The sequence below is a fragment of the Eucyclogobius newberryi genome, unplaced genomic scaffold, assembly GCF_026437365.1.
Source record: "Eucyclogobius newberryi isolate DKJ021-1_F unplaced genomic scaffold, fEucNew1.0.hap1 SCAF_7, whole genome shotgun sequence".
In the NCBI taxonomy this organism is placed as follows: Eukaryota; Metazoa; Chordata; class Actinopteri; order Gobiiformes; family Gobiidae; genus Eucyclogobius; species Eucyclogobius newberryi.
The window spans coordinates 16962564-16983161 of record NW_027316389.1 but is presented as its reverse complement, the minus strand read 5'-3'; the positions used below and the strand labels follow the sequence as shown (position 1 = coordinate 16983161).

The 20598-nt window shown below is 40.8% G+C and overlaps 1 protein-coding gene across 1 annotated transcript; it reads right to left on the bottom strand.

The window, feature by feature from the left end:
* Window positions 1-1264: 1264 nt before the first annotated feature.
* smad6b (SMAD family member 6b) lies at window positions 1265-19490 on the bottom strand. The gene is made up of 4 exons (XM_072434600.1): window positions 18154-19490; window positions 16380-16436; window positions 15303-15380; window positions 1265-2151 (listed from the first exon to the last, which is right to left on the bottom strand). Exons 1-4 carry the CDS (start codon window positions 18845-18847, stop codon window positions 1613-1615), a joined length of 1368 nt encoding a protein of 455 aa, XP_072290701.1. The 5' UTR covers window positions 18848-19490; the 3' UTR covers window positions 1265-1612.
* Between the last annotated feature and the right edge of the window lie 1108 nt (window positions 19491-20598).

The following is a 20598-nucleotide window of genomic DNA, read 5'->3' as shown; positions in this document are numbered from 1 at the left end:
TTCAGTTTGTTTTGTCCAGTCATGAGGAATGAGGACTAAGAATAAGAAGATTAAATTGAGCTTTTTCCACTAAGATACCAGTGTCGGCAAATCCTTCATTACAAAGCAAAGGCAAATGTAGCTAAACTCACACAGCAATTGAGAAATTAAAGTAGTGTTGAAAAATGTTGACAATAGAGCAACAGAATTCTCCTGCCACATTCCAGAGGTCTGTGTCTTTCTGCCAACACTGTGTTGGAGCAGAGGTCTTCCTAAACCAGTCCAAATGCCTGGCTTTTCCTCTGCAGTGGTCAGGGACGTTCTACAAAACATATTAGGAAAAGCTTTGGAGCTCAATATGATAGATAACTTTCTCCTTTTCATTTACAACCAATCAGCCATAAAAGCATCTTAGAAACTTGGAGGTCCTTCAATAGCAACAATCTAAAGTTATGGTGAATCATGTACTGTAGTAACATGGTCATAGGTGGGTAGAATATAGAAGTGTATACTCAAAATAAGCAAAATAGAGCAAAAATAACTACGGTAAAGTTCAAAGTACCAGTAGTGGTCCTAGAAATACATTTTTAGGTATCTACTTCACTCAAGTACGGAACTTTTACTTTTGTACTTTGTTACTTTCCCCCACTGGCGCTGTTTACACTCTCAAATGTGTTACTCATGTAGGAGTAAAAAGGAGTAAAAAATTTACTCAGTACAAGCACCTCTGATTATGTCAACATAGTACACAGCGCCACTTGCAGGCACCACGATGCTACTACATCAACTGTTTGGGTTTTTTTCAACCTTTTTCCCCCTAAAAAGTTTTAAAGAAGCCAAGTGTCAAAGAATGTATTTTGTACAAAGTTGGCAGAGGCTAGTGCCCCCTCCTCACAACCCCAACCCAGTCATTATGAAGGAAGCTGGTAAACCACATCCACCCTGGCTGCTGCGTTTAAGATTCCAGCGCGCTTGTAACACTCCCTCATTTTTGAGCACATTCCAGTAGATCTGAGGTGGTATGGTTCTGCAGTGGTCAATGTCAAGCCTGTAGGAGACATCAGGAGGACGTTTAAAGGGGGACGCATCAGGGGGACATCTATACTCAGACTCTGATCCTCTCCGCAGCAAAGGCTCTCGGGACCTCAAGGACAACTGGCTAATAAAATCCAGATGACTCAATTATGAAACGTTGCTTGTGAAAATAAAATACTTTGACTAGTCAGCATGACACACAGCGATCAAAAGTCAGTCTAACTTTACATAATCAAAGCAAACCAATAACTTTTTTAAATGCAAATACTTTATTATGAATGTGTGATTGCTATTTGTTGTTTGACTGGATATTAATAGTATATAAAAACTATACATCAAATCCAGGTGTATTCATCGTTACTGTGTCATTTCTCAGGTCGGTATTGAAAGATTTATTGTCTTAATACATTTATATATATAATATATATAAGCCAAAGTGCATTTTCCATTTTTTCCTCTAGTCCATATACACATTGCACCATACATAAATAATGACATTGTAAAAATGACTCCATATTTACAAGTACAATATATATTTCATATAATATATAAAACTTTATATTAAATCTAGGTAGCAGATATTTGGACAGTCTAGTTGTTATCTGTGATTGTTGAGGAGGATCTCGAGCCAGCAGGGGCAGGAGGTGATGAACTGTCTGGAGTAGCAGGGGCCCCAGCCTTTAGCAAAACTGATCCTCACACTGTTGGGATCATAGGGCCCATCCAGGTCTGTGTCCGTGCTGTGGCGGAGCAGACACGAGCGCTCATAGTCAAACACTTTAATGGAGTATCCAGGCATGACCTTCCGCACCACCAGAGTCCTGCTGCTCGGTACATCCAGCGTGGGCGAGTTGACAAAGATAGGGTGGTGGCTGCGGTTGTAGGCCCACACTCCATCGGGCTCCTTGCTCAAGAGGATGCCATAGCCGATTTTCCCTCGTGTCCGCTGCACGGTGCTGCTGCGCTGCTCCAGGCTGAGCTGGCCCAGGCAGAAGCCTGTGCCTTGAGGTAGATCATAGAAGATGTTGACGGAGTGCTCATAAACGGTGTAGAGGCGGCCCACTCGAGTGCGGTGTTCCCAATAGGCCACGTTACACCAGTGGACCTGCTTCGGCGCATCCGGGGACAAACTGGCATCTGCAACACAGACAACCACATTCATTAATTTAGGTGTTAAGGAACTTAAGGAAGTGTTATTTTTTAACTAGCTCAAAGAAAAACTGTATTCAAATGTTAACGTGAGCTCATGAGCTCAACGTGGCAAGAGGCTGAAAATACACAATTATGTTGTGGCCCTCTGCTCTCACAGAGTTGGAAAATGAATGAACAGATGTTGCAATATTGTGAAGCACTAACATTTTTAGACTAATTCGTTCTGCCTGTGCCACCAAGGGGCACTGCGAGAAGTAGTAAACCATTTCTAAGTGTAATGCATATTGTATTCAAGTTTCTCTGAACTACAGTCTTTCGGAAGCTTTCAGCTGCTGAAGCTGCTCGTGCAGCTGGTTATGAAGAGCCTCTTTGGACTAAATCAGTTTGCAGTGACAAGCCTTAGCCCTGCAGCATGACTTACAGTTCCCTGAGGCTTTAGGCCTCTGTGTGCACGCTTCACATTGTATGTAGAACATGGACTGTGTAAGAACCACGGGCCTGGTGCACATACAGCAGAGAAGTCTCAAGGCAGGCACAACTGCGACAAGCGGGAGGCCTCTCCTCTTTTCCTCTTCTTCCCTCATTCCACAGAAAATGGAGGGGGTCTCCGCCCCTCCCCCGTTCCGCACCCCCGCTGTGGGCCCGGGGACAGCATTCAGCTCTCTGACAACTTAGCACAAGCCTGTGACCTGCTGACCCTCCAGCCTTCATGCTATCAGCTCCCATTAACTCACACACGCACTGATGCCATTATTTTGCTTCACAGAGTCTATTGGCACAGAGGATTTAAGCCAGGCCCACGGCCCCATTCCTTTCAGTCTGTGAGCTCTCAAAGCTTAATGACCAGCCGGCCTATTAACAACCGCCTTTAAAGTGGAGACGCACAGTTCAACGCAACAAACCCAGCCTCACCTTTAGCTAACTCAGGCTTTCTGCTGTGAGTTTAGGCTCAGATTAACCAAATACAGAGCAGACCTGACGTCAAGTGTTGTGGAGGGGGAAGGGGATGGGGGAGGGGCCTGGGTTCATCTCTCCATTCTATGTGCCATTAGCGAATTCCACAGCACTCCTCCACTGAGCTCTGCTTTACTGCTGCGGCCCCACACAACTCAGCACTGCGTTGTTTATGGCCTATTGTCTCAGATCACATGAAGCCCTCACATCAGCGTGAACTCACTTTGACAGGATAAATGGCTTTGAATACAGAGAAGTAAGAAGTTCAATACTATAGCAGCCTGAGCGTAGGAGCAGGAAGACAACATGGGGACAAAGGTGAGACATGAACCTAGACTGAGACAATGAGCAGGTCTGGGCCAGGCCTTTTCCTGAAAAGGTCTACGTGTGACTCTGCGCGGCTCCTTCTCTGGACTTCCCTTCACTGCTCGGACTCATTGTGCTCAGAGAACTCACAGTCTCAACAACTATCCCCAAAAAACAGTTTGACAGAACCACTATTGCCACGCCAACTTTTTACAAACTTCACTGAAAACCTTCTTAACTATTTATTATGTGTAAAGAGATTAATATTTTGTTAATGAGAAAAGAAGCTAAGCAGCCGTTCTGACTGAAACTGATCGCACACCCTTAAGTAGATTTAGTTTTAAAGTCTAAAACACAATCAGAAAATGTTAGGAGAGATTCCGGGGCAAAACACATCCTTAATTTTACACCCATTTCTTCTTTACACCATTTTATTTCCTGGTTCTGATGCAACTTTGCTTTTTACAACATCTATCTGTGCATGCTCTCATCAAACAGTTCATATGCTGAGATAAATTAAGATGCAAACCTTGATCAATCTAGTCAAACTCTATTTTAGGATGATGTACATGTGAGGGCTTCATTGGGTGTACTCAGTTTAGATCTAGGAATCGGCAAAGTCTGGAAGTAATTACCAAAGTCGTGCTCTACTTAACCTCACCACCTCTAACAGCTCCGTTTACCCATTAGAATGAAAAGTGCATGTTATTGCTGTTATTTTATTCTCAATAGGCTGTGCTTTTAGTGTCAGTCAGAGACACCATCAGGCTCCTCGTGAGGGTACAAGAAGCCACCACAGAGCTTCACCAACCCAGGAGTCTGTTCAGCTTAGTGACCGGAGAGGTTTCACATAGGATTTAGTGTTTAGTGTTAGACTGTCAGAAAACAGGGTCATAAATAATTGTTCAGAAATGAGTCAAAAGTTGAAAATTAACAGTCCATCATCGCTACAGGTAGAAGTATGTGGGGTTGTCAAACAATTAATAACAAGATTCTAATAGTTCTGTTAATACGTTTGAAGTATTATGAGAATACAGTACGGTAACATAGAGACGCTATCATTCGTTTGCGTCAATAATTACATTTTATAGTAGGGATGGGACAAGATCTCACTAGATAAAACAGCCACAAGATTGTACACACATGAGGAAAAAGTTGAGATTTTTTGTTAATATTTGGCTCGGACATAAAAACACTCTGTAAGTTATAGCTCTTGAAAAGCTGACGTTCCAAAAGCAGTGCTACAACATAAATTCTTAACTGGATTGCACTATTTATTAATTATAAATTGTGTCAAAATGTTGTCTCGTTCTCCTGTCCCATCTCATCTTCTGGAAATTATGCCTGGTCTCACCCCTATTTAAGTATACAATTATGATTTCACACACAATCGTGCATCTTAATGTTAAATAAAAAGATGGCTGAGTATTGAAATTCGTGTTGAGTATCGAGCTTTATCCTTTTACTGTAGAGAATTGTTTTAAATAGATCAGAATGCAATGTGTCGTGCATGGACAATAACAACAATTTTGTGGTCCAAAAGCATAAACTACTCTCCATAATATTGGACATGCAGAACTATGCAAGTATTTGTGCTGAAAATATACTTTAAGTCCCTGATGTTAAGAAATTATATGTGTTTAGTTAAATTTTCAAAGTGTTCAGAGTTTCCATCGTTTGCACCTACAGTCTGCAGGTACACACGGATGAGAAACTTCTACCACTTTAAATAGAAACATTTTAAATAGAAGTGGATAATTACCAACACACAAGCTCATTTATTGGCCGCGTAACTCCACATGGGAATCAAGCCTTGAGCAGAAGTTCATATTTACATATACAAAAGGAAATGTCTACCTTCATGTGCACTATGGAACTTTTCTGCAGTGTAGCATTAAACGTATCTGAGCTGCATTTATTTAACTACAGCTGTTGTTACGGCACAAAAATACATTGATTTGTAATGTGAGCGGGTTCGCAGCCTGTAACCTGTAACCTGCTGGTGTCTACATTTTCAGAGTCACAACTGACCATTGAAAAAAAGCCCAAAACAAGCACCTTCAGCTGAACAAGCACTAATGAGATTGTATATCTATTAATAGCACATTTAATATCAATAACAGCTTTAAATATGAATGAATGGTTAACAGTCTGTATTTCAGTCATTACTGGTGCTAATATCACGAAACAGAACTGAGGAAAAGGCTAAAAACCGCCTCTTTAATGACGTAGAAGTGCCCCAAAAACACAACCCGCGACTGTCAAAATTGGCAAGCAACTTTCCAAAAAAGAAGCCTAAAGTCGCTATAAAGAAGCTGACTTGGCAAAGATATATACCATTAATGCCATACTGTGGAAAATTCAAGACAAAGCAATAACATCTCCATAGAGACAGGAGAGACGCAAGTGGGCTTAAAGTGGTGTTTATATTTCTTATCCGGTCTTCTGCAATAAAGTATGATCATTAACTACACATTGGTTGAACAATAACATCCCATGTCATTTGAATCTATGTGTTCATTGCATTTAAAAGCACTGGTTGTATGTGCAGTGTTTGAGTAGGTTTCAGAGCTCTTTAAGTGAGAGCCCAGCACATTCCTGAGCCCCCTCCCCTTCATGGTGCCTCCCTGCTTCCTCCTCGCTTTCACAAACATTGGCTTGTGGTCCAGAAAGTGGGTTGTAATTATTCTATTATGGTGGCCATCTAGTTTCTTGTTGTTTCTTATCCTGTATACCTTTGTGCCGATCACATACTGTATATTCTACGAATCATTTTCTTTAGTTTTTCGTTTCTAAGGCTTTTCTAATGTCTTCTGCATCAAAGATTATTTTTTACGGCCTAGTCTGTTACATTTTGAACTGGTCTGAGGTAAAAAAGTGTTTGGAGTTTTGGTTTAATGTCATCTATTTGTACCTTCAGACCTACAGTAGCTGAAAATAAAAGCTTCAGTAAAGTAGTTATCATCACAGTTAACAAAGGAAAGAGGTCAGCCTAATTTGATCAACCCTGCATTGCACCAATTCATTATTTGTCAAAATTGTGTGAAATTATGTAGTTTTTGTATCTTTTACTACCGTGTAGATAAATTATTAAAGTACTTTTATTTTATTTTTAAAAAATGTACACAGTAGATTAGGGTAGATAACTAGTTTTACAGATATTGTGAGAAGAAACGTAAAAATTCTACAATTATTGACACTACAGCCAATAATGCCTCCTTCCAGTCGTCCTTTATAGTTAGAATATTAGTCCTTTTTCCCCTTTGGTTTCTCTGCTGTGCTTTCTTTGAGCTTTAGAAGTTATAATTGTGATGTTGCACTATGTTGCTATTACCTACCTGGAGCAGAAAAACTTTTGATTTATAACTTGGAAATATAACAACACTGTCCGGGTTGCTAAATGAAATTAATTTGATGCATATTTCGAGTCATTACTGTAAATAAACCGTATTTCAGTCTTAACCACTGGAACAGACACTCATAAGAAAACATCTCTCCCATTTCTCAGATGTATGAAATCAAAGTGTCTGAATGACAAAGTTAATGTTAATTACATTTTAATTTACATTTTTTGGAATTACAGGTTTTCTTAATTTCTCTATATTTTTTGTTCTATTATATTGTGACCTAAATGATCACTTTAACTGAATAAACTTAACATCCTGACCAGAGGATGTCCAAAATAAGCCTCAGCTCCTCCTGAAAAATGAGTGTGCTTTATGAATGAGGCGCAGGTTTGTGGGCGAGGGCTTTGACAGGAATAGGACCTGTCAGGAGGACTTCTGTTTCAATCACAACACAAGACAACAGTTCGACAGGCGCACTTCCTCAGCTCAAAACAGCCTCATTAAAAATGCACGACTTGGCGTTTTCGGCTGTCAACATCTGCAGAAATTATGAGTATTTCAAGGCTGATGGGAATTCCACTCAGATTGGTATGAATAGCACAGACTTGAACTTCTGACCCGAAGTTTTATTTTGTTGAAGGGAATACTAGGGAAGGTATTGAATTGCTGCTTTTTAAAAGGTGCTGTACCTGGTTTTTAAAACGTGAAAAACAAATTAAAAAAGGTTTGCAGTGAAAACAATTCCTCATTGTCCTCTCGCATTCCAAGCATCCTAATTATTCATGAGTGAGTTTTATAAGCACTTTTCACAACTGTCAGAGGCCAGAGCGAAGTTTGGGCATCACGGTAATGCTATAACAACTGGCATGCTAACAGCGCACTTCCTTGTTTCTCAGGCGATAAAGATAAGATATTCCGTTATTGTCCACACATGGGGAAATTTCATTGATAGATAGACAGATAACCGATTATATGAAGTTTAAATTTTTTTTTAAAAAAACAGCCTGTAATTAGATGTAGACAACACAGCTGTCTCATTTTGACCCAAAGAGCTGCTTTTATGATTTAACAAACATGTGTACAGCCACAAAAGAGCTGCAAATACTTGTCAATGCATCATGAAGAAATCTGGACAAAGTGTGAATAACTAAAAACAGACAATATTTTAAAAAATGTCAATATTATTTTAGTAATTCTAATGTATATGTGAAATATTGTAGGTTCCACGCATTAGAAAGCAGTGCCTAAAGTTGTAGAATTTGCTGTTTAACACAGACCTGTTTATGGTTAATCACTGGGCCCACATGAAACAAAAACAAGCAAAAAGTTCAAAGTTAGCATAAATTTAAAAAAAGTTAAATTAATTATTCACAATAGCTTTAGAAAGTGGTGCCGCTATTCAACTCCAAAGACGTGACTATTATCATTTTAAGGCCTAGGAGTAATATGGTAAATTTGTGGAGCCAGTCGCTAACAAATACTGATACATTTGTGGATTATGAGTTTGGACATTTTTCCCATAGTTATGTCCATGGATTTCAGAGTGATACAAATCTAGTGCGACTGCCATGGCATTTACTGATGAAAAAAAAACAACGTTTTATCAGTCACAATAAATCTGTGCCGTCTGTAGAAGGCAGTGTTGTTTGAAGAAGATGAAAGCAGCACATGATCCCTTATCTGTGGAGCTGCGTCTGAACATGGCAGACTGCTGGACCATGACTGTCTGGAGGCCCCCAGTCCCACGCTGTCCCACGAACGCTGTCACACCAGAGTCCCACACTGTTCCACGCTTTGCAAAGTTCTAAGGCTCAGCACATCAGGCCACCACACACTAGTACCACTTCCACACGTTCCCATGCTCTTTCTTGGTTGACTGAAGACATGCCCTGTGCATCGATAGGTCAACTAAAAAGGGGCGCGACGTGGCACTGGTAAAAGATGTCAAAATGTTTAGGATGTAACTACTACAACGACTTCAAAACAGCATTTTTATAGGTAAAAGGCAGTTTAAAATGTCATAAAAAATTCTGGTTTCTACTGTGGTCCAAAGAATTCCTTCTGATCTTAATAAAATAACTACTAAAATTGCACACTATCGACCCATAAAACCACTAAAGGTGTAGAGCCCCATTACAATTAATGACAGTCAATGACCTTAAAGGTCCCATAACATGCAAAATCGACTTTTCAGAGCTTTTAACCTTCTTACATTGCTATTAGTGCTTCATATATGTACCCAGTACTCTGGGTACATACCCATATGTACCCAGAGTGTTTTTTGATTGATTCCCGCAGTTTTTAGCTATATTACAGACTATCTCCTTTCAACGAATCTCCAAACTGACGGGCGGTGGATGCAAGACCGCGTCATAACCACAGGCACGCGTCATCATCCCCCCTCACCCCCGCCCCCTTCCCCCCGCCGCCGCGCTGCTCCGGCTCCCGTGTCTCCCCATACAATCCCCAGAGTTTTTCTGCTTCGAGTTAAGACGAAACACGGCTCAAAGAGGCCCAAAACTTCATTAATGATATCGCACTCTTTACTATTATCACAATGGTGAAGGTTTATGTGGCAGTTGATGCAGCAACCGGGAAAATAAACGGAGAGAAGTTCTATCCGATACCGAAAAACCAGGAAATAAGAGCGCGATGGACATAAGACTTTTATGTATATGTATATATATATATATATATATATATATATATATATATATATATATATAGATCTATAGATATATCTGTTCTGCGCACACTGTAGAATTAACACCAGTTTTATTTAGTCTCAAAGTAGAACTCTTTCTCACTCACTCGCGCGGAGAGGCGCACCGCGGAGCTAACAGGGCACACAAGCTCTCTGAGACTACGTCACGGGTGGGCGGGACACACATGCTCTCTCTGAAACTACGTCACGGGTGGGCGGGGCACACACGCGCTCTGAGACTACGTCACGGGTTGGTCGGGGGAGCCAGATCGCTCTTCACAAGGGTGGGGGCGAATATCAAACCAAGCCGTTTGCATTTCCGGGTTGGTGAGGGGGTCCAAGGTCTGGGTGATATTTTTTAACTATTATGTTAAGGGTGTTGCACAACCCTTATTCTGATCAATTATACACTTAGGATAGACTACAAAACGTGAAAAAAAGCATGTTATGGCACCTTTAAAGGAAACATATTATGCACTTTTATGAGTTTTAAACCTTTCTACAGTGGTGTTTCGTTACATGCATGTTTCAGTAATCCTGTATTGTCCTGCTTGAAACTGAATTTCTCTTGGAAATTATTAAGTACATCATCTATCTATTTAAAGTACATTGCAAAAAGTAAAGTACACAAGTGCTGGGCGATATCAAAATATGATGGCAAATTGAGATCTCAAGTAAATGTATAGATACTTTTCCTAAGCCTAAACTATAAAATAGTACAAAATTAACAGTAATAAAAAGTCAAATTAAATGCCATAAGATTTTTTTCTGAAGAAATAAACTGATTAATTTATCTGTAAAAATAGAATATATATATATATATATATATATATATATATATATATATATATATATATATATCAGATTATCAGTAATCTCCACCTTATCACAGACAAGGCCAGTGCCTAACTATGACTATTGTTCCTGGAGCCACACAAAACTAACCGTTTGGCATTCCACAGATTCATAGATTTCTGTTTGTTTCTATAAGCAAGCGCTGACCTGGGCTCAAGAACAGGCTTGTGAAGGAGCAGATCGCAGCAGTTCTTGAATCTCTGCTACAGAAGTTCAATGTTTGCCTACGGCACACAATGGCTCTAAATGTGCTATTACATCTTTATTGAAAACAGTTATTTGACAATTCTTGCTGAGAAACAGGGAAACCGTTCAAGTATTTGCACTCTTTATCAATGGCTCTAGTGTACATTTGTGTATTACTTAAGGGAAAGTAGAGACCATCCTCTCAGGACATGACTGCGACACAGCGCTCACAACAAGAGCCACACTGAACTGGAAACGACCCCACTGGACTGGACTCGCTGTGGACATGACAAATGACACAAGTCCCTCAGGTCCCCAGATTCTCTGCCCCTTTAACATTCCACTGTCCCCTCTGTCAAAGGCCCGATTCACGACTGCTTTTTAAAACAGGATGTTTGTCTGAGGCCTCCTTCCCCTCAAATAAACAATCCACACAACCTGATTCGGAGCGGGTGGAAGCACTCCGCTCGCATTATTTCCACATCCGTATCCTGGCTCGTCCCAACTCCCTGTGCGCCCCCCAGTGAGTCTGCAGGAACCTGGGGACCTCCTGCCTACATGAGGCTGGATTAGGGTATCCGCATGACAAAATAATTATCTGCAAAACTAAATTGCACTGAGGGAAAAATACGCTATGCATTTTGGAATATGGCTTAATGGCTACAATCCAGTCCAGTCGACCGAGGCAGGATTGATAAACTAGGTCAACCAAAGGCAAAAAAGGCTGTATCCTCAACAACACGGTGCCTATAAATCCAAGAGCAAAATATTTTACAATTGCTAGTAGTCGACTCAAGAAGCAATTGTTTTTATTTTACTTTAAGACTTTTTAAACACCAGATAAAGTCTATGTTTATAAATAAAGTGTATTATGGGTGAAAATCAGAAATGTTTTTTCTTTTTTTATATTTTCATTTAATGCCACTGTGTTTGTTTAAAAAAAAAAGGTAACAAATAAAAGATGCAAACTACTCAATTTGATTAAAGATTTAGTATTTAATTATGTAAACTTTCTGATCTGGGGGATTTTCAGAGTAAGAACAAAAAAATAATAATAATAGTTTACAACCCTTAGTTTCAGATTAGTTCGATACTTTAAAATGTTTCAAAATGTATCATCCAATTTCTTTCCTTTGTGAAGCAGCTTAATAAATAGGTGAATTATGATGCAAACATGGTCTCTTCCTGTCTGTGACCTGCACTCAAAACACTTTCACTGTGGTAATGACAGATCCCTGCGGCCCGATGGAAACGTGCTATATTTGTGAGTGCTGATGATCACATGAGGACAACACAGGGCTGTCCTGGTGTCACACACAGTGGGAATGACATGATGAGGTGGTCGTAGCTGCCCTGGGATGCTCATTCAGGAAGTACAGACAGCTGCTTCAAACCCACCACGAGGAAACAGGTGCAGGGCAGACTTTCACGCAGCTGCCGGTCGCACTGCCTCCAAGAGCATCATACACAAATGTTGTATATGTTCTACTCTAATCTAAGTGCCCGGTTAATCTCCAAGCTACCGGTAGATGTATTTATTTTCAACCAAGTAAATGCCATTGAGATCGAGATCAATTTTGTGTGGGTGACGTAGCCAAGTTACAAGGACATTTTACGTAGAGACACAGGAATTAAAATAATTGTACAAAAACAACAAAGCTACATTTAGAGTCACAAATAATGTTCATAGGAGTTTTGCCAGAGGTGGGCAGTGTATAAATATTTAGAAAGTATTGTGAATGTTGTTTAGGATATACCAGTATGCGGAAATTTGAACATTAGTTTAAAGTAAAAAATGCTACAAAAATAAATAAAATTGTTAAATTCAAATTATTATCTATTTTGAAAAATGTTTTGTATCAATTAGTATCTGTCTCAAAAGAAATACATACACATGTTTTGGCATGGGGTCCACTGACTCACTTCTGACTCTTGTCAGAGAGAGAATAATATCCCTCTGTTAACCTTACAGCAGCAATGCATCAATGTGTATCCTGCGGTAATAACAGATGAAGGGCCTCTGAATGTGCTTGGAGCTAAACTTCATCATTAGTAGAACAAGCTCATGGACTAAACAAACCAGTTCCGTTGTTTCTCAGTGATTGTGTGACACACATCACATCTCGGGGATTTCTGTGGTCTTAGGCGGTGAGAAAGGTTGACTTCAACTATCTTCCCCGTGTCCCCTACATGTGCTTCTAGTGAGGAACAACACACAACACACAACACACACACAGTCGGACATTAAGGTGCCTTTATCGTGATGGCCTCTGGCTCTGAGTCTTGTGATTTCAACCAGTCATTATTATTGCCAGTCATCGATAAGTGAATGCTTCGCCAAGTGAAAATAAAACTAAAGGTAAGCTACTGTCACAGCACATAAATGTAGATTACTCATTCCTCATGCCTCTGGGGCAGCCTTTTGGATTTTTTTTTTAAAATCTACATTTTCTAGATCCTCAATCACAATTCATGCCGTTAATATTTGTATGTAGCCATTAAGACGCCACTATAAAGCCGTTTACTTCATTGTGAAGTGCATGACAGAAACTAAACAGTAGCCATAATGAGTCTGTGGTGGAATTAGTGGTGGCCTTTATTTGAAATCCTTTTTAAATAATAAAAAATCATCTCTTTTTGTAGCATTTTACTAAACACGATACTCAATATTAAAATGTTCATTATCTTCAAACAATATTCACGGTATTATCTAAATTTCAATATATTGCCCACCTCTAGTTTGAGTTATTGAATCACACTATGACAAAATCATCAAAGTAGCATATCGTCACAGATTTTTTTCCCTCTTTCGTATTTGGTTAGGGTTAGGGTCTTAATTGTGTGTTTTAAGTTGATGGCAAAAACAACCAAGTAGAACAAGACCCACATGGTCCTGATATCGAGCCCTGACATCAAACTTGTACCAAAGTTAACTTGTGCACAGAGTAACAGAGCTGATAGTGATCTGACAGATACCAGAGCAATAGAGATCCTCACACATCCCCAGAGGAATTGTGGTCGACTAAACCCGCAGGTGTTGACTCCAGAAGTGTGTCGCCGTGCTACAGTCACAGTGATGACAATGATGAAGCAGCTGAGGTTCATTCAGGCACATAAAGTAGAGCCAGCCCACTGCACTGTTCATGGCAGCAGCAGCTCCACACAAACACCAGTGAGTGAGTGGCCACACTGCTCTTGCACGACTTAGAGTAGCTTGGATCTGATTACAGTTTGATCCCACTCAAATATTTGTGAAAGAAAAACAGGAGGAGGGCCCGCACACGCCTCAGAAACAGCTCCCCTCACAAAGGACGCTTTCTCTGTCAAACTCCCTGTAGTAATGCTCTTTAATAAGGAGAATAAAACACATACATGAAGAGAGCGCTGTCAGAAGAAGACAACCACACAAGCTGGAGGAAAACTAAAGGGCTCTAACCTGAGCAAGGAGCTTAAATGACCTGTTTCCCTTATAAATGCTCAATCTCCCATAAAAAGTATACTTTGATCTAATCATCACAAGTATTTGATGATAATGAAAATACTGATGATTTGACACATTACAAATTAAAAATGTAAAATGTATGAGTAATGTTTTAAATCAGGGGTGCCCGCATCCAGCCCTCCCCCCAGACGTTTTAATCCAGCCCGCCGATCATAAACCACTTACGCTTAATGCGTCCCACGTGTGGGGTCAGTTTGTACTCCAAACCCACAAGTAAAAAATGACTCTAAAATAAAATGAAAAATTAATAGGACTTTTAGATTGATTCCGCCGGGACATTTTTGCTTTATTACAAGTCCCTAAAACTCCTTTTTAGTGAATTTACCTTCAGCTTTTAAAAGAGAATTGTCATAACTAAAAAAGGTAATATGTCCATATTCCTGCTCCTGATATATATATATATATATATATATATATATATATATATATATATATATATATATATATATGAATATGGACTCAGTCTTTCACCTGCTGCAGATTTGTGCAACAGTGTCAACATATAACTATTACTACGCTAAATAAAGCAATTTATTTCTTATAGTTTTTATAGTTTTATTTTTTACGTTATGTTCGGCCCGCGACCCAGCCTGGGCGGCCCAAAATGAGTTTGAGACCTGTGTCTTAAATGCATTTGTAGAGAAGACCCTTGTTTTTCAACCAGTGCACAAAGGAGCACTTATGTGCCTTAATGTATTCCCAGATGTGCTTTGATTTTTTTTTTTGTAATTGAGTAAACAGATTCATACATAGATGGAAAACAATAATATACCATTTTGCAGTGTCCCGAGCAAACCATAAAAGAAAGCAAAACCATCTCTATTGCCAAATTTAAAGAACCCGACCTTTCCATGGCCAATATTTGCCACATTATATACTACTTTTTTGGGTTATGTTTAAGTAGGCTGTGTGCCACGGAATATTTTCCGGCAAAAAAGTGTACCGCAATTGAAAAAAGGTTGAACAACAAGTAGCTTTGCTTCAGGTTTTTGGAGCAGAATGAGTATTCATATATAATTAACTGCTTTGCTTTTCCATTAATAATACATTTAAATTACAACGAAGTCTGATTTATTGCACATCCCTAATTCCTAATATCTGAACATACACGACAATGGAAAAATCTCCAAATTGACAAATATTGAGTGAAAACATTCACAGCTCCCACTCCCACAGAGCAAACAGGACTCTGGTGCACTCACTGCATCTACCCTGGCCTCATCACTGATCAACACAAACAAACCTGAGCCCCTTATTGGGACCAGCTGGAGGACACACCCACCTGAGAATTCCCCCGGTGAGCTGTTGGGCGAACTGGCCGGCTCGCTCTCCGAGTACGACACAGTGGAGTCCGAGCGATCTGTGGACAGAGACTCGTGTGAGGAGGACAACTGAGGAACTTACTGCAGATGCATGTACTCTGCAACATTAGCCACAACAAAAACATAACATATTTAAAAGTAACTTAAGTTCTGATTAAATGATTAGAACAAGCAAGCTGAAGGTTTATGGACAGAAAAATACTTGTTTTTATGTTGAAAGAAAGTGTTTATTCAGAAGACACAGACTCACCAAACTGTTTTACTTCAATATGCGTAAATTAAACTAAATATGTTGATGTTTTTGAGGTGAAGCCATTAGAATATAGTTTAACATTGTGGCATGGTTCACACATTGTTATTATACTGCAGATGTGTACTTCTAACCATTGCACTTTTTTAAACCTTTTTTATTCCTATAATTTATTTACTTTACTTTCTTGTCTATTTAGGTTCTATACTCTCTTTGTTTAAGTGCGCTTTACGGCCATCAAGTAACATCGGTTGAGCAGTTTTGTTTTTAGGTTTAAATGTTCTAAAAAGTACATTTAGAACAATTTAACACCTAATAATAAATGAACAAACAAAATCTATATTATTGAATAGAAATATTCTAACAGCAGCAAGAAGGAAATTGAGACTGCGGGTAAATACCATTCAGTCTCATTTCCAGGCATAACCAGATTACTGGCCGAAACCAAAAACTATATTTTCTTTGGGCTTCACTTAACAAGGCTAGATTTAAATCGGAATATAGCGCATTTTTTAGCAAAGCCAGACACCCAAAAGACAACAGCGCAGACCAGAGGAAAACTAGCAAGGAATATTGTTAAAATCTCAATAATATTATTGTTTTCTTTATATTCTGTCACTCTAAACAGTTATATCCAAAATACAATAACATGCAATCAGAAACTCAATTAAAACACATCCATACAATTTTACTGGTGGTTATTGAGATTGAACTAGCCAAAATACAAATTATTTGTCTATTATCGGTATATTAAGTAAACGTTCAAATCATAAAGCTATTAACTTACCCAGTGGCTTGTGGTCTTCTTTAAGGGCAAGTCTTGAATAAGGAGGTGGAGGTGATTCTGCAAAACCACATTTGAGTGTTAGTAAAAGATAAAAGTGCAATAGAATAGGGACATTTTTGTAAATGCATCTGAAAACTAGAAGGCAAGATCTCAACTTTTTTTAAACACATACTTTTATTTTGTGCACACTGGCAGAAAAGCAAAAGTCCCCAAGGAAGTGGGGCCCAGAGGCACGCTGTGACCTCAGCCAGGGAAAGGAGAAGAGAGAGAGAGAGCAGAGAGCTGCGTGGCTCCTTTAAGAGTGACCGCAGTAATTGCCAGGATCTGAACTCAGTCACTCAGATCCACAGAGTCAGCCTGGCGCCAGCACTATGCAAACGTATATTATCACCACTCCTTCACCTAAATAGCATGGGGACCTCCTCAGGACAAAGGCCTTTGAGCACAATGCAAAACTGATCTCATTCCTTAAGTGGTACTGCTGACTAAAGAAAGACACTTTTTGTCTACTTCTGTCAAAAGAGTTTGTACATTTAACGATACAAAACAGAGTCTGGCGTCATGATGCAGATGTTAAATCAGTGCCCTCATGATCATGTTCTGAAATAGGGCTGCAACTAACAATTATTTTGCCATTTATTCTACTGACTCTTTCTAAAAAGCGATTAGCTGTTTGGATTCCAAAAGGCCCGTGACAATGAGATTCATAAAAATCTGACCCAGATGCAGATAAAGTGAAGTTCATCCTGAGTACAATTACAAACATATCATACAATCATCAAATATGTCTTTTTGGTGTAATTACTAATTATTAAACTTCTTCCCTAAGCACATGGCATGTTTTGAAGTATGTTTATAATCTAGATAATAATAATAAATTACTAAATTAGTAGACAAATATCTTGATTAGTTGTGATTAATCATTTGCCTTGTTTCAGCCCCATTCTGGCCTAAAATCAGGGTTTGAGTTCGAAATTGTGGTCTTCCTTTTGAATCCCATGCATGAGCGAATGGCAGCTATGTGTACAGGCCGCACTCTTTTTCACATCTACAGAGCCAACTAAAGTAACTCTCCACTCCACAGTGATAACATTACAATCCTAAAAAGAAAAAGTATTGAATAGCAGTGAGCCTGATCAGCTGATGAGTGGAGTCCTCCTTTTCCTTAGATGTTCCCTGATATAGTTGGACTTCTGACTCTGAAGTGGTGCTCGCTGCCAGCTGGCTCTAGTAAATATGGATGTTATGGAAATTCCAGCCCCAGTGCCAGTGAGGAGACAGAAATACTGACACACACATCTCTACACATGATCCCAGGCTGACAGCGGGTCACCGGGGTCAAGTGACCCGTGTGCTGGGGTGTGCCAAATCACTGCCCCCCCTCACCCCACTGCCAGGCCAAACCAACCATCCTCCTGCAGCCCACTCTGAGCAGGGCGGATTTAGAATTTAGAAAGACCCGAGCTGTGGACCTACTTCTGATTCCTGTAGTTAAACAAATATGACGCACTTCTTGTGTGACCCATGTCAACCAACACAGCAATGTGATTGTGGTAACACTGCTGACTCCAGGGTCTTGGGTTACAGAAAAGATTTTAACAGGAGATCAACTGCAGCCAACTAATACAAATGAAGGCCTACATCAGGAAAAGACCCTCAAGTCATGTTTTTAGACATGAGGTTTGATTGTGAATCGGCTTGTGCGTGTGAATTGTGCATGTACGTGTAAATAAATGTAGCATAAGTCACATTGAAAATCAGCTCCATGTCCTACCTGGGCCACAGAGGCGGCTGTAGTGATAGGGGTTGCAGCACACAGTGGGACTGTCCTGGACGCCGAAGCTCGTGCATTCACACAGTGGTTTGAGCTGGGCCTGGTGCTGGAGGTCTGCCCAGCGGTACAGTTTACACACAAGCAGCGGCGGGGACGCGGCGTGTCCGGCCAGCCGCAGCTCTGTGCGGGACACCAGCACACAGTCGCTCGGCAAGCTTCCCCGAGACTCCACCGCCTCCAGCAGCGTGTCCAGTGCCCGCTCTTTCAGCCGCTTCAGGAGGCAGTGCGTGGCGGTTTTGAGCTCTTGCTCCAGCAAAGCGCGTGGCATCGCTTGCTGCACTTCGTGCGGGCTCCCCCGGGTGAGCTGGCACGAGCCCGGGTCCCCGGAGAGCTCCGAGTGGTCCCTGTCTTTGAACAAGCAGCACGTGACGGTCCGGCTCTCGCTGTCCTGGCCCGGGGAGCCGAGCGCGCCCCCGCCTTGGTCCGCCGTCACCCCCGGGGCGCTTCTGTCCCCCGCGGGCCACACAGGGGAGCTGCTGGGGGTCATCGCTCTGAACTCCGTTTTGGGAATCTTCTCCGGGTTGGTACCGCAAAGCTCGTCACCGTCACCTTTCCCATTGTCCTCCTCTCGGTCTGGGATCAAACGGCTTCTCCAGAGTCGCCGGACAAGACCTGAGCGTTTCGTCCTGAACATACGACAACTTCAAACCTAGAAAGGGCGTTTATTCTCGTGTAATAAGCCTCTTCTAAAACAACTGATGTGGAGACAGTCGGTGCCAAACATGAATGAGAGTGGAATGCCGTGCAGCGCGTGCACAGCCAACGCGCGAGCAGCGGAGACTCCACATGAAGTGGAGTTAAAACAGAACGGTTGAAAAATCAAGCTGTAGCATTGCGATTCACACACAACCAGGCATAAAGAAACGACTTAAAGCGATAAAACATGCCTGTAAAAGCACAGTCCACACAAAAACGAACCAGAAAAAAAAGAAAAAGAAAAATGGAACCACATCCAAACCAAGTGGGCCGGGGCGCAACACGGTCCGAGATTTAAAGCCTGCTCCAAACTACTTTGTTCGGCACGTAGAGCGGATCGAGGTAGGACTTCGGAGGGTTTAATCCTTCAAAAGAGCAGTAAACCCGGCTCGGGGGATCAGTAAGCCCCGGGAAAATATCTGTGTCTCAATCCCGAAACGTCCAGCTTAGTTCTCCACCAAACTACAGCGCACAGCCTCTTCTTTCAGCGTTTTCTCTCTTTTCCTTTTGCCCCTCTTCCTCACACTCACGCGCGCGCACACACGTACACACACTCACGCGCGCGCGGGGCCCCCAAGGAGAGCGGTGGAGCCATTGGCTGACTACCATCATGTGCTAGTCTAGACACTTTGGCGGCTGGGAGCTGCACTGACTGTTGCGCAAACAAGGTTTCGAGTTTCTTAACTCTTAAAGGCGAAAACACCAAACTCAAACCCAACTTTCAGCAAAGCGAGCAGAACATCTACGAGTGGAGTGATCCCGTGCTATACGTGCAATAGACCTATAGGCTGTAGTCCATAGTTTTATGAGGAAAGTTGGTTTGATCTCAAAAATGAATTAACTGCTTGAACAAGAGTTTTCCCGCTTCTTTGTTAAAAAAAAAATCTATGGAGAATAATGTTCATGATTGCACACACAAAAGAAGCCTATGGACTGCAATACCAATGTGCGGAATTGTATGTTTTATAGACTGCTTAATTTGAGGGTTTTGGACAATATCTTATCATGGGATACTTGTTGCAGTCAGTGCTCAGTAATAATGAATGATAAGGAAGAGTTAAAGTGTAACTCCGTGGCTCCGTGGCACGCCTACACAGGAGAACTTGATCCACTCAAGCAAAGGTCCAGTAGTTAACAGTTCTGATTGGCTGAAAGCACTGAAGACCCGCCCCCCACGACAAAGTCCCAACCTACACTACAGTGATGAATGAAACACAGTTATGAAGAGGCCGGCAAATATGATTTAACCAAAAAAAAGAAAGAAAAACATGCGTATAAACTTAAAACTATAAAATATAAATGGAACCAGAGGTAAAGAGAAATCCTGTGTATGGAGTACTATAAACTAGGACTCTAGTCATGACTAGTAAAGGTGCTGGAAAAAACCTTTGCTCAAATGGATGGGAACACACCAGAAAAGGACAGTTAAAATACAATTTTGAGTTAGTATTAAATAAACAAATATGAACATCGGAGAGAGAAAATATTAAGTGTCAAAGGACAGAATATTTATTGGGGATCACAAATTGAATGGTCAGTCCTGTGGTTTGTGTTTTTCTATTCCCTGTACTATATAATGTTGGTCCATTGATCTGAAGGTCAGTGGTTCAAACCCGCCCTCGGCATAGGAAGTTCAGTCCCAGCTCCCACAGGTACGTACATACTGTTGTTGTGTCTTTGGGTAAGACA

Coding starts and splice junctions, on each gene's coding strand:
- smad6b (XM_072434600.1), bottom strand. CDS start 18,847: ATGTTCAGGACGAAACGCTCAGGTCTTGTCCGGCGACTCTGGAGAAGC. Junction 16,437..18,153: donor CAGCCGCCTCTGTGGCCCAG/GTAGGACATGGA, acceptor GTGGTTTTGCAG/AATCACCTCCACCTCCTTAT. Junction 15,381..16,379: donor AGAAGACCACAAGCCACTGG/GTAAGTTAATAG, acceptor CTCTGTCCACAG/ATCGCTCGGACTCCACTGTG.